This window comes from Vanellus vanellus, assembly GCF_965231255.1.
Source record: "Vanellus vanellus genome assembly, chromosome: 4".
NCBI classification, from domain to species: domain Eukaryota; kingdom Metazoa; phylum Chordata; class Aves; order Charadriiformes; family Charadriidae; genus Vanellus; species Vanellus vanellus.
Genome location: NC_138909.1, coordinates 33,129,845 through 33,149,233, shown reverse-complemented (window position 1 = coordinate 33,149,233; position 19,389 = coordinate 33,129,845). Strand labels below are relative to the sequence as shown.

At 37.5% G+C, this 19,389-nt stretch overlaps 1 protein-coding gene across 2 annotated transcripts in view; it reads left to right on the top strand.

Annotated features, from left to right (window-relative positions):
- GRID2 (glutamate ionotropic receptor delta type subunit 2) overlaps nt 1-19,389 on the top strand; it is a gene marked incomplete at both ends in the record, with an annotated part of 746,220 nt that overhangs the window by 141,522 nt on the left and 585,309 nt on the right. For both annotated transcript variants that reach the window (XM_082482247.1, XM_082482246.1), the window contains one exon: nt 13,151-13,306. In XM_082482247.1, the coding sequence (XP_082338373.1) occupies nt 13,151-13,306 (156 nt within the window). The remainder of the gene's footprint in view (nt 1-13,150; nt 13,307-19,389) is intronic.

The following is a 19,389-nucleotide window of genomic DNA, read 5'->3' as shown; positions in this document are numbered from 1 at the left end:
GATGCAAAGCCCATGAAAGTGAAGGAGAGACGGGATGAGAAATGTGGGAAAGTTTTGTCGGGTAATGACTCACCTGGCAGGGCTCTGCATTCTTGTCCCTTCTTCAGCGCCCGCTGTAAATTTTACCTTATGCTCGAGGAAGTCTTGTTTTGCCATTCTGTTTCTAAGACCAAAGAGGAAAAGAATGTTATCTGTATGTGGAGGAAAAAAGATAGAGAAAAGTGGAAATGCTTATGTATGAATGGTGTGTAAGATGCTTTGCAAGGCTTATTTTTCTTCATCCTGTACAAGGAACCATCGGGAGATGTTTCACTGAGATGACTAGAGGCTGGAAGGGTAATACTGAAAGAAAATCCTCTACAATCCAAAAATTAGGGAAATACTTTTTACTTATCCCATCAATCCAATGAATAACACTTTTTTCTGTAGGGTATTAGCTGTTTTTGAGGTTTGATATTTCCCCCCCCCCAAGTAGAAGGAAGTTGACTTTTGTTCGTGACGCTGTGGATTGCAACCTCCAATTTGGTTTTAGAGCTGCATACCTGAGTACAGACTCGCATTGCATTGTGTCTGGAACACAGGCTATAGAAAAAGAGATCTAGATGTGAATACTTGCTGTAGTCCTATTTCTTCAGTAAATATTCCGCTTCGTTAAGAGCCAGTTTAGTATACATACTCTCTCATTGTGCAGCATATACACAGCTCTCAAATCCTGGGCTGTATAGTTTCCCTCTTCCTCAGGAATTGTATCTTCCAGTAAACTTCACTTTGTTACAAATAGTAAATGATTGTACAGTGATGATGGGAAACTATGACTTCAGTAAAGAAATACCCACTTTTAAAAATTCAGTATTTGGATTTATGCCTGCAGCTGCAGTCTAGTTCCTATAAATGCCTTTTCCATTACTATTAAATATAGGATATTTAGATATCCTCTTTTTGCTTGGAAACAGGCCAACAAGAGAAATATATATTAAAAAAAAACCCCAACCTTCTGAGAAACCAGTTGTGTTTCAAACAGTCTGCTGGGGATTCCCTGTTAGCAGTGCTTAATTTTGCAAGGTTTTTGCTAGCCTCTGGTAAGGAAATCAAGCACCAGGAGTTATGGGTGCAAGAAGCATTCATATTAGGCATAGTCTTTTATTAGCATTTATATTCTGGCATAGTCTTGTGGAGTAATTTGGCAAATTAATTCAACACTCTCCCAGATAAAATATGCAACAATATACTAGAGGTATTCTGTAGTAATTGGTAATAATAAAGTAATAATTAAAATGATGCAGTAATAATTAAGTGATACAGTAATAATGAGACTCAGAACCTGTAGACAAATTTTAAAGTTTTTTGTGTAATCATGTGATAGGCCTGCAGGCAAATTCACCGTGAGCTAAGTTTACTCATCTTTTCCCAAACCATAAAAGGATTTGATTAAGGCAGAAGTAACTTGAAAAAGGAGCTAAACATATCCACTGAAGTAATTAAGTGCAAAGGAGGGCAGGATTTGGATTCTAGGGTTGAACATAACATGTATCCTTCTGCTTTGTAAAATAATTTCCCAATTTCCTTTAATGTTCATATTTCCTACGTACAGTGATTACTGGGGTTGTTTTCTCAAAGTTGCAGAAGTAGTTTATAAAAAATGTCTTTTCTTAAACTAGTGAGCTGGGAGAGTTGCTAATACTAAAAGTGGCTACAAGAAAAATAGTATGAAGGTTATGCTTCTCGCATGGGTTTCCCTGTGCATTCATCACTTCGGTACTTATCAAATGTGACAGAAAATAAAATGCACATTATTTACAGGTACTGTTCTGCTGACTCAAAGAAAACAAAACCCAAGATGTCGGTAACAGGAACTATTTTAGGTTATATTAATGCTTTCCTAAAAAGAAAATCTATTTTTCATGATAGTGGGGGTTTTGCTTGTTCTTTTTTTATCACTTTTGTAAATTAATAAGAAAATTTTATCAAAATGATGTGCTGGCTACAACTGGCTGCTCTCAAAGTGCTTCTTTCTCACTTTGGTTGGCTCCTTACAGACTTCAATTGACCAGTAGAGATCATGCAATATTGACAACAATTTTTATCCCTCTGCAAGTATCACTTCTGGAATTGTTTTAATTTGTTTTTCCAGTCTCTACATTGCATACTTAGATTTGAATATGATAATGACACAATATTTTTTCTTGTTCTTCCTCTATAATTTTTCTTTTCTTTAGCTACTTTCCAGCTTGGTGGTTTGTGTTTTTTTTTGTAATTTCAATAAGATGTTAAAATTTTAAAATAATCTTTGCCTAAGTTACTGGATATCAACTCCATTCCAATTAGAATGATTTTCAAGACATTACACACAAGATTTTTGTCACCTTCAGTTACAGCCGCTCCACTTAAACCCAACCAACTAACTGAAAAAAAAACAAACCATGAAAACAAACCAAAACCTACAACCTCCCCTGCTAAATCTCACCAAACAAACAAACAAAAAAAAGCCCCAAAACACAAACCTCTTTTCCTATGAAAATTTCAGATAAGGTGGGATCTACAATAATAGCATACTTAGTGTTATTTTAATATCAGTGTTCCAAGATTATATGTGTTAAATGATAGAAATAAAGACGGGTACTTTGAATAATCAGGTTTTCATTAGATTTTTCTGATTTTGACAGGTGACTAATTACTGAGTGTCTGAGCAAGTCACTGCACATCTGCTTAATATTCCTAATCTCTAAAATGGGAATATAATTATTCATTTGCATATGGCTTTTTATAAGCAGTTCTTCACAGGAGATAACTTAAACTGAATGTATGGTTCTAAGTTTCATAAAAAAAAATAAAATGTCAGGCTAGTTTCTCAAAAGTATTTGTGAACTTGGGGTGATTTGAGTGTAAAAAAACTGTGGACCTGGAGCTGGAGATTGGCATTATGCTTCATTTATTTCTTCTAGGGTTATTTCTTTAAATGGTAGAGGAATAGCTTCTCAGTCACAGGTTTGTAAGTAGCCTATTGTACAGCCCTATCTTAGGAAATCTTCTACGAATGTGGGAAAGAGGAAGGGAATATTGAATTGAAAGAAGTGCCTGACATATCCACAGTTTATGGAAATAGCTCAGCTGCTGCCTCGCTTTTACCTTTTAATTTTGCCTTCTAGGAGCACAAAAATAGTAGAATCCAGTGGAAGAAACAGCTGTTCTTCATTCCCCACACAGTTTCTGTCTTAAATCAAGTCATAATTTCTGATTTAAAAAAAAAAAAAAAAAAGAAATTGCAGACATATATTGCACCCTGGAAACTACTCTTTAGCAGAACTTGAGTATGTTTAATTGACTTGCAGCGAGGCTTTGGGAAATGTAAATTCACAGGCTTTTCATATGACAGCGTTATAACTTTCAAAGAGCTTTATATTGCTGAAGAACTGTAGGGTTATTAAAAATAAAGCATGAAGTCAAATTGAGGCAGAGAATTGAAGGAATTTAAAGCAGACCATCTTGGTCATTTGGTGTGTCTCATGTAGAATGACGTTAAGCTTTCCTTACTCTCCACTTCGTCATTTGCTCTTTCTGAAATAGAAGCATCGTTACCAGAATTTATTTGGTGATATTTTTGAAATAAAATGTTTAACTCAACTTATCTGTGAGTTATATTCTGAGACTTTGGTTTTTTTATACACACATGTAAATTATGAGTTGTAAAAGTAGAAATTATTCTCTCTAACATGAGTAAGAACTACAAAGATTATATGGCACTATATTCTATGAAAAAAGACAAGGAATTTAACTGTTCAACGTCCAGAATCGTGAAGTCACTTTGAGCCCATAACCCTAAATATTTGGGAAGCAAATTTTAGAGCAGCAGGGGTTGTCCTTTTATCAAAATTATAAAATATGAAATTTACAGTTAAGGGGAGTAACACTAGTTCAGCAAAATCTGTACTGAGAAATAAATAAGAAAAACTTTAGTAGAAACAGAGTCATTTCTACCCTTTTTGGAAAGTGGCTGTTTCTCAGGGCATTTTTGTATGTATTGTTTGTGTTGAAATTGGAAACTGATTGCTTCCAGATTTGTTACCCTCTGTGTGACATAAGAGTAAGAGGGGCTACATATGTTAATTTTCAACTGGAATGTAAATTGCACTCTACAGGACAGTCCTGCTTTGGCAAGCAAATGGGCTAGAGGACTATGAGACTAATTTGTTTGGTTTCTCCCGTTACCATTCAAAGAGCGTGTTTGTGTGTAGATTTGCTGAATGCCTCTCTTCCAGCAGAATCAAAACCTGCTCTAAAGAATAGAAAAGAAAAGCTCTTTAAGAAAAGGATTAATTTCGGAGTCAGCCTTGGCATTTTTAAGCAGGGACATAAAACAGTTTTTCAGTGCTGCTTTCTTCCCTGTTGTTATTTAATTCTTGACCGTGGCATTCATAACACTGCACGTGAAATCAGATGGGTTTTTTAAATCAATATATTTAAGAGGTGTCTGTCTGTACTTTTCTATGATACCCAGAGAAGTTGTGGATGCCCCATCATTGGAAGTGTTCAAGGTCAGGTTGGACGGGTCTTTGAGCAATCTGATCTAGCGGAAGATGTCCTTGCCCATGGCAGGGGGTTGGACTAGATAATCTTTAAAGGTCCCTCCCAACCCAAACCATTCTGCGAGTCTATGATACGCTGACTCAGCACCTCTGTTGCATTTTTTACAATGAATAGATGGCTGGTTTTATATACTGTGGTGCTCAAGAAACAACCTCTTATTCCTGTACTACCCTCCCAATGGCAATCTTTTAGTGTCAACACCTGTATTTCAGCGTTGTAAGCCAGGCTGCATGAAATGATTAAACTATTTGGAGCAAAAGGCTTGTGTAAATTTCAAAGTGAAATAGGAAGGAAAAAGCAGAAAAATGCCCTCCAGAAAAATCTCACACTATAATCTTTGCACTTTTACGTCTCTGTGTGTGTATGTATGTAGGCATATGGTTGTGTATTAACAACATTTCTAGCATATTGGTAATCTCATTCTCCACAAAGTTCAGCTGCTAGTGAAGTAAGGTGCTGCAGCTGCTCCACGTCACAAAGAAATGGTTTGGCAGTAGTCTTCACTCCATCTCTACCTAGCAGTCTGCATCATTTGAGTAATTAAAGCATTAGTTTGTCTTTCAAAAACTACAAAGCAGAATTGCACATAGAGGCAGAGCAACAACTATGAGAGCGGAAGACATTAAGCAATGACAAATGCTTAACATCTATTTAGGGTTTTTTTTTAGCATGCAGCCATCCTTATTGACATTGCTTTGTAAGGTGGGGCTAATAAAAATGATGAAATATTATATTGAATCAGTGTTTGCTCTGGTTCTAAAGCAACATATAAGCAAGCTCTGAATGTATGTTATAAAGTTTGGGTTTAATATTTTTTTTTTCAAGAATGCAAATACTATCCATCAAATTTGATCATCACACTAACTTTCTGTATGGGATATTAATAATGTGGCAATAGCATCTACTAAACCAGATGCTTTTCACAGCTAGACCCCAACTTGACAGTTATGGATATGATAGAAAACATGAAAAGCCTTTCATTATTATCAGCTCATTTGTTGCATAATGAATGTGAAGATATTATCACTGTACTTAATCACCACATCAAATTTATAGTGGAACACTGCACAGAAGATATCTTAATTCTTATCCTGTGAAAGGTACATTGTGTTTAAAATGTATTGTTTATATGATGATAATATTGTGCTCTGCTACATCTACAGAAGTAGATAGCAGTCTCCAATGCCACAACAGGTGTTTGTGCAGTATTTTTCAATTTGCAGGAACAAATTCTCGGCAATTTGTGCAATCAATTAGTTGGTTATAAAAAATGCAAGATGTATGTCAATTGTTATTCCTTTGATATTGTAGTTTTTACACTCGTTTTCTACTGAAGGATCACTTAAGTTAATGAGAATGTAGAGTAATAGAGAAGGGACTTTACTATTTACCAGTAGATTTTCTAGAATTGCCTTTAAGATGCCTTTGATTACATGTTGCATAGAAAAAAATGCACTTGAATAAATGCATTTTTAGTAGGAACCAAATGTTTTGCCTTCCTCTCCCTCTGCCCTTCTTGTACTCTCTAGCCAACAATAACCCTTCTGAGAAAGGGACTGGCAAATGACAGCTCTTTTTAAAATGAGATTAATGAGACTTAGCAGACGATTTTGACAAATCGTACCATTTGTTGTATTAAATATAAGTATAAAATGGTGGTTTAGAACTTGAGAACAATTAGAAATGTCTGTCAGGATGAGCTGAAAATAAATCAGTGGTGATTGGAAAGTGTTCGTGCGTGTGCATATGCCCGACAGACAGTGTAAATAAGGATGATAAGATAGTAAGAGTTTGTTCTTTCCAAATGTGAACATAGTTCCCAATGACACTGTTGTGTATCCACAGTGTTGCAACAGAATTAAAGAGGAAGAAAAAATCCAGCGTGCATACTAGTACTGCAAACTGTGCGAGCAGTAATTCTCTACGTTTCCTAAGAGCTCCACAGATCTCCAGTACCTGTTATGGCCAAATGAATTGACCTGAGACTACCTCTAAACATATTAAATTTTGTAAAGGCAATGCAAAGACAATTGATTCCATACCTTCAGGCTTTTGTTTCGGCTTTCCTAGAAATTCTGTATTGCTTCATAATTAATAGGTTTGACATACAATACTGTGAAGCATTGGCTCTCACCATATATAAATCTGTTAGGAAAAGGTCATAAAAAGCTGAGTCTTTATTTTCTTTGTCAACCTGTCAAACCGCCTTAGTACTTCCAAAACTTGGTAGTATACTCTCTCTAGAGAGAGAGAAAAAAAAGGTAAATTAAAAAAAGAAAAGTTGTAATACAGTAGAATACCCTCCTGTAGTCAGATCGTTTAAAACAAGTAACAGACTTCAGAAACAAGCAGAGCTATATTGGTTGTTTTACTGTGAGATTAGGACATTAAAAAACCACCGTGCTTCAGCAGAAGAATGGAGAGACTTTTCTGTGTTTAGATGATAACTGCACTTTTCTTATTCTCACTGTATTTGAAACAGACTTTGCCTCTAGCAGTTTGCCAGATTGAAAAACCTGTAATGTTCCTCATTCACCTCTTTGTTTCAAATATTTAAAGTTAGAAAACAAAAAGGAACAAAGAGAAGGAATTGCTGTATCATTTACGCGATGTTCCAGCCGTATAGCTGCAACAAGAACAGGGGGTTAATCACTTAAAAAAGGAACAGAAATGGACTGTGTATTTTTATGGGAAGCTCCCAGAGTTAGCAGAGGTACCTTCTGCAGTGATTAAAGTAAGTCGTGCCATATAAAGTTGGCAGTGCCATGTTAAGCTCAGGAAAGAGTCTCATTTTAAGGTGTGACTTGAGAGAGATTAGTCATATGCCTAAAGTTAGGCTCATGCATACAAAGCATTTGCTGAACTTGGGTGTGAATGGGAAAACATGGTGGAAAACTCATTCTGTAATCTGGCTTTTTAATCTTTGATTTAATTGTTATGTCCAACTTAAAAAGGTAGCTTTTGTAATTCCTTAAATACCAATAATGTATGATTTCTTCGTATGTGTCTACCAGATCGCAGGATAAGATGGCAAGATTTGCAGAGAGGGTGGCTTCCCTTGAAAATAACGTGGGTTTTTTTTTTGTTTTGGGGGTGAGGTTTTTTCATGTATTCTGATTAGGTGTGGACTGTGTATTTACTAATTTTGCTATTTTTTTTTTTCATTAGATTAAAAATGGATGCAATCGTGGTTGATTAAGGAATGTGTTTTGGAGATAGCAGTAACCTGTACACAGGCATATGTAATGTATGGTCAACCACTGTCAGTGTTCTCAGGGAAACTGGCATTGCTCATGGGCGTGGCCTGGAAAAATAGCACCCCTCCTCTATCGGAAGTAGGCCTTTACAAAAATCCATTGGAAAAAAAATGGCAGTAGACCTGAATGCTTCTTTTGCTTGAGCACTCTTGCATCATTGGTCATCCGGAAACTTTGCTGCAGATTCTCTGGTCTCACGTGTGCTGCTTGAAGTCACAAGTGGAACTTCCATACATATGTGTAGATTTAATGTTGGTGAATACATTCTGTTAAGCTGATGATTTTAATTTTCTTTTACATGTCTGATGGTAACTAGTGAAAGATATGTGCTGACGGATTGTTCAATTTCTTGAACTGTGCTTGTAAAAATACGAGGTATTAAGTAGAAAGAGAAATCCTGCCTTTACAGTTTGGGGAACAGGGGGACATTACTTTCTCTACGGAAGGAGCTGGCACAGGTGCTCCTAGGCCTACCATGCTCTCTCTTTCACCATCGTCGTGAGCATGGTGAAAGCTGTGAAAAATTAAATGAACAAGCAAGTAGTGTTTTCAAGAAATTTGGCTTGGCCTAGATGCACTCTGGTGCCGAGATCCCTGTGAGGCAGAACAGGGAACCTCTGGGGAGCAAACGCATGAGGCCGATGACTTCAGATTCAAGGGACTGGCCTTGCCCTGAGCTAGAGCCCCACATTGGCCCCGTGTCAGCCAGCCATGGTTTCCGAGGGCTGGGGGCCTTGACGGCCAAGCCCTGTGCCGTGCCTGGCATCCGCAGTGTGATGTGCGATGTAGCTGAGGACACATCTGCTGGAAACTGCCTCCTGATACAGAGGAGATGGAGGATTTCCACTCCCTCTGTGCTGCAATGGCAAACTCAAGCTTACTATGTCCTTTCTAAAGGGTTTTTAAAACTTAGTCAACTTAAAAGGGAAAGGCGAAGCATGCTGATATTTTCCCTTCATTGACAAAATCAAGATATGTTTGCATGTACTCAACTGCCTGTCAGTCAATAGAGAAACTTACAGCAGCTCTAAATGTGTCACAAGTGAAATTTAGGGTCTGGGTGTATTGGTGCCTGCTGAATACCATGATAAAGGGAGCTGCATACGCAAGGGAAGGTCACTGTATGTGACCTTCTAAATTCCTACATGAGCGCAGCCAGACTCTCAAACACGTCAGGTCCCTCTTGCTCTTGACAATAATTGCATTATAATAGAATTGGCCTTTTACAGCTGTATGTTTATGTTCATTCAATCAGATATGATAGTATGTGGTATAGCCAGGCATTTGCCCTTATAGTTAAAAATTAATGGATTCTGTAAGAATTTTCCCAACTAGACACTCATATGGCCTAGAAATAACATGGAGTTTTATTCTCCAATGTATCTCAGTTTCTAAATATCAGTCTCATTCATTTAAGCCCCAAGAAATTAATGTCTCCTAACCTTATTTCGTATGGGGGAGATAAACCGGTGGGAATATGCTCATAGCCCTGCAGGACATCTCAGATGAGGTTTGCCATGAGGACTCAAAACTCCCAGCTTCCAGTTCTGAGTGTTAACAGAGTAGCCATCCTTCTCCTAGCAGCTGCATTAAGTTTCTCATTCAGAATAATAATATATTAGCAGCAATTGAGAAAATACAGTGGAATTGGATTCAGACACTGGAACAGGCTGGCAAGATCTGTGGGACAAAGAATTTTCATAGAATTCGCAGCTGCTGACAACATCAGATAGTTGCTCAGAAAGTGTTTTACACTTCCCCTTTTCCTTCTTTCTCTCTCCAAACATTCCTGGACTTGTGAACTGGTAAGTTATTGGGCAAAGTGTAAGTTGCTTCTATTGGTGAGGTATGCATGTGCAACATTAAAAAGTGAAAAACATACTTATGTGCTGAAATTGAACTGTGACCTCAGTTCACGATGGCATTTAATCCATGTACTGCCCCTCCTCTTTGAAACAAAGTACGTAATTTCCTGAGACTAATACGGGGCACTGAGGTCCAGAAATGTCGTACTTTCATTGTTAATAAAATTACAATACTTGAAAACACTGAAAGCAGTGGACTCTGTCCTTCCTTAGTCGATAGAAAGATTAACATTGCCTTAAATCTCTTCGTACTTCATCCTTGCAGTCATGAGGCGTTTCTCTCCCGTTTTTACATTTTCTGGGCTGATTCCAGTAGACTGCGCAAATTACTCCAGAAATAGCTGATAATGACCAATTTGGTTTATATTTTTATGTGTATGGGTCAGCAGGACAAGTGATCTTTGAAAAAGCCTTTCTAATGATGTCATTGCTACTTGCTGAACTTATTGAGCATTTGTATGTTTTGGTCTGTATTGATTTAAATCAACAGATTACTGGTGACGTGGTCACACGCGAATGAGATAATAGTTAAACACAAAGAATTCTCTGCTAAGCTACAGGACATTACTGATGCGCTGAGGGTTTTTAAAAAGCCAATAGAGAATTATATTTGTGCTGTCCTCATCCAGATTACGAAATAAAGCTGAAAGTAATGACATGCTAATAAAATGGAGGGGGGGTGAAACTGGTGCAAAGTAGTTGCTGTGTCAGCGTGTTGGCTCCTGATGCAATCATGGGAATACTCCTTGAGTATGGTTAGAAATGACATGCTTAATGTGAGGTTTGTTTCAGCTGAGGTGAGCACTGAGGGCGGAAGAAAAATGAACAGCATCTACTTTTGTATAAATTTGAAGATGTTTTCCCTTTGTAATCAGTTTTGTTGCATCATCTTCTAGAGATTGAGTGTCTTACAGTATCTGTAGGAATGATTTGCTTTCTCTCCTCAGCTGTTCGTTACTTTCATGTAACGATTTTTCCTATAGCCGAAAGGGTTCATTTTTGACATGTACTCCAAATAAGTTTAGGGTCTTTCCAGTTCTCGTATTTTGCAGCTGTACATGAGTAAATGAGAGAGCAAGTACCTCTCCCTAAAATTACTTCTATAAAGTGTGATACCCTTCATTTGGGTTGTTTGTTTGACTTGGTTAGAAGACTATGTTTGAAAGAATAAGCATCAAAACTTCACTGTGATTTCAGACCTCAACAAGGAAAGAAAATCATACCTAATACAAAAGGAGTTAATGGCTGCATTTTGAGATAGCTGTAAAAATTTCAATAGATCTGTTTCACACCAGAAAACTCACTCCTGTCAACCAAAGGATGATTTCTGAAACTACAGAAAAAGGAAAATATTCCAGCAATGTTAGCACAATCCAAAAAAATGCCTTTTACCTTTTCCTAAAAAGACTTTTCTTTTAGAAAACAAGCCAAAAAACACCTTTTCTTACCTGTGTAATGTAGAGAGATGTATAGGCACAGGGTGTGCGTGAAACCTGTGTGTGTTCACTGCCTTCCAGTGTGGCAGTTGTTACAGAATTACTCTACAGGGATGGAATTCGACTAATTACTACCGTTATTTTTCAACTTCTTTTTTTCCTTCTTAATTTTAACCTTGCTACTTAATAGCCATGTAAAATTGTACATTCAACTGGTTTTTAACAACATTTCCTGGGCTACCATATCATCATCAGTATAAGCGTATCCCCGAAATGAAGGATGTGTGGTTTGGTTTGAACTGTTCTGTGAGGATATACATTAAAATGTGTTTGTTTCTAACATTGGACAAAGTCTTTTGTACCCTTGAATGCTACCTGGATGCACAAAGTTGTCTTTGTAAAGAAGACACGGTTTGCAGCATCTTGCATACCAAGCGTATTCTCAGCCATGTGCGGCTTTGCTTTATGGAGCTAGATAAAACAAGGGAAATAGAAATGGGGGCAAGGGAGAAAATGAATGTTTTCAGCTGAGATTTGCACAGAGATGACAGGTGAATGAGGTGGAGAAGTAAAGAACAGCTGTTCCAGATGGCAGCAGCTTCAGGAGGGAAAATGCTGGAGTCAAAGCGGTCAGATTGTAAGAAGAGATGACGCTCATGTAGGATGAGTGGTGCTGGCAGGGAGATGATCATTGGAGGTCAGTGGGAAAAATATGATAAAAACACTGTATGAAGTTTATTTCTCTTAAAGTAGCCCTTTCCTGTAAATGGATCTTTTTCAGTTCTTTTCAGCACTGATTGCAGGTATTTACCTTGAAATCACCAGTGATCAGCATTTCCTATTATCTTTGGCTGTCTCGCCACATATGCTTCCTTAGTTGACTTATGCATTGACAATGAACACTCAAGAATAAATAAACCTGAAAACTGAAGAAATTTTATAATGATTAAATAGATTTGTCAAAAGTCTGTTTTTGAAGCATCCCTTCTGTCTCTTTAATCTATTGCCTGGAAATGAAAGCTTTAAAAACACTTGAAAATCTAACAGCCTCAATTTGAGGGCTTTAGACAATACAGCATTCTTCATAGGACTGTAACAGCGTAATTTGAGCCATCTCTGCATAAAGAGTTCATGCAAGAAGCAAATGTAAAATAATAGGAAATTAGTGATGCTAAAAGTGACACTATAGTTTAAAGAAACCAAAAGAAGCTAAAACCTCTGGATTATCCTTGGAGTTCTTTTTCAGTACACCTGGAGAATTGGCTGTGCAAGGGTTGGACGCCCTCTGCCAACTCCTCCTGAGTTTAATGGTTTCCTGTTTACGATGCTCTGCTTGAATGTTTTGGGGGAAAAGGCAGAACAGTCACTTTCTGCCAGATTTATAAAGGCAGAAATTATTTTAATTGACTGCTTAAACTTAATTTGCTGACTTCAAGACTGAGACAGTTAGCTGGAGTGGTTGTTTTACAAATCCAATAGGAATGAGACCTGAAATAGTTTATATCAGCTGCTGACCTGTCTATTGATCGTGATTGTCAATTCTAACTCATTTTCCCAGTGCTGCTACCATTGTGGGCTATTCTAACCTCCTTTGAACTTTATATTTTTTAATTGTCACTAGACATGATGTTAAACATATATCCTGGCCCGTTGCAGTCATTCAATGTATTAAATGGCACCTTGGAAAGGTAATTAGTTCTCATTTCTTGGCCATGTTCCTATACAGATAATTTGTTTTGAGCTTAACTAGATTTCCCCAATATTTCTAGCTGGAATCAATGCTTCTTTTCAATTTATGTTTTAAATTATGTCAAAATGTAGAAATTCTGTCCATTGTGAAGTAACTTGTGGGCTCTGTGTTGAGAGAACTGCTTTTCGTGAGTGAGCAAAGTGATGATGTTATAGCATAAAATATGGCTTTAGTATTTATGATTAATGCTTTGGGATACTGCAGGTGAAAGGTGCAGTGTGATTTTTGTTCTTTTTTTTTTTTTTCTTTTTTTCCCAGGGGCGATTTTTGATGAATCTGCCAAAAAAGACGAGGAAGTTTTTCGAATGGCAGTTGCTGATCTCAACCAGAATGATGAAATCTTACAAACAGAGAAAATCACGTGTTCAGTGACATTTGTGGATGGCAACAATCCGTTTCAGGCGGTTCAAGAAGGTAGGACGTCTAAACAGATTTTCTGCTGTTGTTTCTGCAGAGACATGCAAAATACTACCCTGATAGCTTCCTAGCTTTATGAGATATTTGTAATTTTTGTTGGCTTCTTTTTACATAGAATATCAAATATTGCATTTAGCTACATCGGTTTGTGTTGGTCTAGTGACTTCAAGCTATAAAGTTAGCTTTTATCTGTGTTGTAAGTAAAGGCTCTGGAAAAATGGTAGAAAAGCCAGACAAGGTTTGTTTATGTCTTCTCTCTTTTGTAGGCTGTTGTGAAGTTATCGTCAAACCAATAGTCCTTACTTTATGACCTCTTAATGCGACTTTTCAGTTTCATTTTGTGTAACTAACAGCACTTACTTAGTTGGAAAACATAGGTTTTTGTGTGGATAACCTTTTCAGCACATACACCTGAAAAAGTTACCTTTTTTATAGGAGGGATTAGAGATAACCTGATGACTCAGAAAGCCACCCATGTCCAATACGATTTTGTACTCAGTCTGTCCTTTGTCATTCCCCAATTATTGGGCAAGAGATGAGGATGTTGCTTTGGGGTCCTGTGATAGCGGTGGGATGATAACAGGACTCAATATTTGAAATCCCTCTGAGCTGGATTAGTAAATCGCTGGTGTGACTGAGCAGTTGTCTGGAAAGACAGCTATATACAGTTTTTAGAAATATGGATTCAAATTTGTTTCCTAAGCATTTGGGGTTTGTAGCTATTCTGGCACACTAACTTCTGTCTGAGATGCAGAAGATATTTGTTGTAGGTATATTATTAAATTTTTCTTAACAAGGAAACAAGATTTTGATGACTTTCGATATCCTTACTGGCTGCTCTGTATTGACACTTGAGGTAGAACTTGAGATTTAAGCAGCAAACTTGCAAACAGTTGCTCTGATACTTGTGAAGTCAAAGGTAAATACCTGTTTGGCTTCAATGGGCTACTAACAAAGCAACGTTAATGAAAAGGTCTTTAATGCTTATATGACAGATTTTTATCTGTGACTTCTTGATGTTTGAGAACTTGGGATTTTTTTTGTTTTGTTAAATTTTATAAGTGGATAGACCTGTGTAATGAGAAGTGTTACAGTTTAGCCTTGATAAGACTGAGGCAGAAAAGAACTGATTTTGAAAGTATTCTGATCAGAATCAATTCAATCTATTTCAATCTAAAAGACCCACATAAAAACTGAGGCTGTTGAATACCTTTAGAATCCAGAGGGGGGAAAATGAGTGAGTGAGGTCAATGTTTTTTAGCTTCTTTCTACACTGTTAGTATTTAAGCTTTTTTTCCAATTCATCCAAGACGTTTCATGTTAGGTGATGCTTTGTGATTAACGTTGGTTAACACTGACACTTGGCAATTTCCTTTATCATTGTGTAAGAGCAGTTGCAAGTTATTTCACAGAATGATGTTTTAAGGAACTTATTTATTTGTTTCTAATTTAAAGAAAGTAGGAGTGTCTAGTACAGTATAACATTCCAAAGGAGTTAATGACCCAATATTTCAATATTCAATTACTTATTTTTTGCAAAAGTTACATTTGTCTTTTTTGAAAACATTGTGGTATAGTGAATATTTGAAATGTGAATGGAGTAGATTTGACATAAATTTTGTTACTGTGTGTTGGGCGGGCGAAAAGTCAGTTGTGGTATTGTTGAGTTCGAGAAAGTATTTGCCAGTAAAAACGCATGTTCTTGTAAACGCATGGTCAAATACAGCTACGTGTGTAGCAAAGCCTCATTCACTATCTTTTTAGTGCCCTGTGTTTTGTTTGGCATAATTTGAGTGAAGAGCAAGGGTTGCATCTTTTGCATGCATATATCTGTGAAATTTTGCTTGTCAAACCATTTTACCGCAGTTAACATGTTTTCTTTAATTTGTTTTAACTGAATATAGGCGTAAGCTGCACTGCAACATTTCAGTTACTTTGCACCACTTTCCTCCCTTTCTGCTTTCCTCCACATCTTTGTATTGCTTGCCCCCTGTTCTTAATTGGATTTTTTACAACTGTTAGCAGCAGGGAAGAGGACCTCTGTAGCTGTTGCCACATATTTCATAGTTTACCCCTTGGAAAAAACACTTAGCCAAAATGCACTATTGCTAAACATCAGAAAAAGATCATTTGAACACTCAGGCTATTTCTGTATTCCATTGTAAAAGAAACACTAGAATGAGGCAAAATCTCATGGTTTTAAATGTGTGTGGCATTCAGTATGCCCAAACTTGCCGTTTCCATGCCTCTGTGACCCTTTCCTTGGAAGCGTAACAACACTGATATGAGTCTGAGGTACCATGGCCTGTCCTATCAGGCAGAGCCTAATGTGCAAAAATTATATTATTTATTTATTATTATATTCTACTTATTTATTTATATTATTTATTACATAAACTGCGTGCAGTTTGCTTTGGTTTAGTTCACAATATGGGGTGTTTTGTGATTTTGATATATTTTCATCTTGTCTAAACTACAGAATAGCCTTTAAAAAGAAGAGCTTTTAATGTTTGGTAAAATGTTAATTTAAAGCATTAGAGACATAATAATAACTTTAAAGTGGTGTAAATTACACCCCTTGTAGTGAATAGAGAAAGTTCTTGAAAAATCTTGCCTAGTAATTCAAATTTCAAAAAACAAGAAATCATGACCAAAGATCTAATATAACAACACAAGACAAGTACAGAGGAGATATTGACAAATTTATTTTTCATAATGATCTGCTAATGGACAACATGAATTATTTCTAACTTTTATTTCATTTTATTAGCAAAATTAGCAAGTAACTCCCAAACAAGGAAACAGGAAGACTCAGATATTTAATATTGATTTGGGGGATGTAAAGATAATTAATTTGAGAGGATCAGCAGCTGTGTGGTACTTACCGTTCTTCCCTCTGAATCTGTTTTTGTAAATTTTTATGGTGCCCTGAAATGTCTTCCATTTGTATCTTAGGGCATCTCATTAACAGTTCTGATTGGAGCGATGAGACTGGCAAAGCTGAGTGGTTTTATCCTAGAAGAGCTGTGAATGACGTGCCCCATAATGTCACTGGAAGTGCCCTCGGGGACAATTTATAGGCATGTTATACGCATGGAAATAGGAGGTGAAGTTGAGTTTCTTTACGTTAGGGAAATTTTTCTCCCCTTTGGTGTATGCTCTGCCAGAGAGGAGCATCGACGAGCGTGATGCATATGGTTTACTGTACGACCCATGCTTGCATGGCAACATCGTGGGGTGGCACAGGCACCCGTCAGGATAGGGGGAGGTAGAGGTTGCCCTGTGAGGTGGGAGGCAGGTTCCGGGGCAAGCCCAGTTGGTAGGCTGGGGTGAGGACCAGCGAGGTGTGTGGCCAGGGGTGCATAGCTCCAGCCCGATGGGCACAGGGGAGAGTTTGCAGAGGAGGAGAGCAGCCAAGAAGGATGGATGAAGCACGTAGATGGTGCATCCCAGGCTCTTGAGGCAGCTGCAGCCCCGTCGCTGAGACGTGTCACAGTGACCTACTCCTGTGGAAATATCCAACAGGTCATGTTTCTTCCTCTCTTCCTTTCTTTCTTCAAGAGAAAATACTTCACAACTGTTATACTACTTTTTTATGTGATGTCTTGAAATATTTGTGTGCTTATGTGAGTGAGAGAGGAAGAATATTGTACCTGGCTTTATTAATGCTGTGCCCATGTCGGATGCTACCGAGGGAATCGGCAATTTAAGTTTTCTTTGTATAGACAATGAAGGAAGGTAGGGATAGTCAGTTTTTTCACAGTAGCAAGTATGTATCTTAGCACTACAAAACAAGGAATTACAATGCCAGATCCATACTGGTGGCAATAATAATATATATTAGTGTAAACTTTACTTCCTTTCTTGTGAGGCTTCAATTTACAGCAGTATTTAAATAGGGGTGGGATAGGCCTTCAAAAGATTTTGAGTTCTACAATATACTTATACTGTAATTATTTTGAATACAGACATGTTTCTATATTTCTTTTTAATGGACTGGCGTTTTTTTCCTTTCACTGGGAAATTTGGTTAAAATAAATACATTACTTCTCTCATTTGTCAGAAAATCATTGTGTTCTCTTACCTTTCTCTTCTATATTTCTTGAGCTTACTTCAATACACTAGTAATTAAAGTCTAATTTTTATGGTTCAAAGCCTGTTATTTCCTCCAATCCTTAATTTATCATTAAGAATATGATCATATTATTGCTGCATGGCTAATGTGAAATATGCAATAGCTTGTGCTATTGCATTGTGCTATTGTGGGATTCTTTGCTGAGTTACCTTGGTAGACACTACTAAATATCTGTTTCAGTCCACCGCTAATGATTCCCTAAACCCTCCTTGTCTTCTAAACGTTTTCCACAAGATCATATTCTTGCAGTACTGTTTTACTTAGATTTGGGGGAAGGTGCTTTCCATTGATGCAGGCAATATTGTCCGATGTAATTCCTATCCCAAGGCAAGCGGGAGGGAGCAGGGGCTTTGGTAACTCGAACCAGAGGTAACACTTTGACTCGTGCTGATCTGCCTCCTTAGGCAGCACAGTTTCTACAGCCCCCCTGCTGCCGTTTCCACTTGCACACTAAGTTACGGAGCAGACTGCAGGTGTTTGCAGTGCTTGAGGCATCCACAGCATCTGGAGGGCTTTCGGAGCTCAGCAGGACCCGTGTCCAAAGATGTGCAGGATCCTTGGGGGATCCATTGCCAATATTTTAAACCTCATGGCAAACATTTTGGGTTTATTTGCTGCTAATATTTTTTTTATCCTGCTCCTTCCTCCTACCTCCTTTCTTGACAATATTACATTTTACCTATATCTTTAATGTTTCTATAGTAATCCAATGTTTTCTTCTATAGGCTACCTAGAACGCATGACAAATAGATGTGACTGATGCTGTTTGAAATCTGCTTTGTTTGACAAGTTTTCCTATCGCAATCATATATATGTGGGGTTTATTTTCATTTTTTTTAAACCAACCTTTTTGTCATTCAGGTTAGGCACCAGAGTATGCTTACAGACACCAACTCAAGCCTTTCGTAATGGCTTTTGAAAGCTTATTGTGATCAGTGAAGTAAATAAGGCAGTGAGTCATAACTAAATGGGATTCAGCTGTAGAGTAACCGATGTTTGTAGGGCAGCAATATGTATGAAGGTCACATGCAGGATTTTATTCAAGCAAAGTTTTATGGTCAGAAATTACAGCCTGATGGATACATCTGCTTTGGCCTTTGGGATGAGATGAATGTAATAAGATTGTCCTTTCCTGTTTCTTTGATTGCTGTAGAAACCTGTTTAAATCCATGGACTGCTAAACTTTCTTTCACTTCGAGTTGGTAATTTCTTCAAATTTTTGACCCTTCCTTGTGCTGTTTATTAACCAGTACATGTTCAGTTTGAGATTAAACCTTTACAGGGTTGCACTTCTTCACTGCCCTTCCATTTCATTCCAGGTTTGCTTATTTCCCAATAAAATGGGTTTTGATGTGAAATGATACTACTAATACTGAGGGGGAAAAAAAATCATTTTCAACTGGGATTTGAACTATAAAAAGTTAAGGGAGAAAAGGAGGAGAAGCATTTAAATACTGATATAAAACTGTTGTAAAACCAGAAACTGTTGGAAATGTTTGCACTTGCAAATTGCTTGTATCATCAGTACTTCAGAAAATATGGCAAAAAATCTTTTCAATTATCTATCCCCTGTGCATCCCCATAGTGTACCAGCAGTGGTGGCAGTGTGCCCTGTTCCCAAAGCACTGGGTAAGAAGCCTGGTGCTCTTACACAAGCTTTGTTCTCATTTTAGTCCTGCTAACCCCACAAAATCAATCAGCTCTCCAATCTGCATAAATGCGCCACGGGAGTCCAAGTGTTGGCAGCTTAAGAAAAAAGATTTTACAACACTGGTGATAACATCGTGACAGTTGGGAAGGCAGTGGTTGCATGGGAGAAGATCGGGGAGAAGGGAAGAGTGAGCATTGACTCAACTAGAAAAGGGACGTGTAATACAAGCTTAGTTTAGGCGGAGCGGGATGCATATTTAACACATTTTCAGCAACAATTTCAAAGCTATTGTGA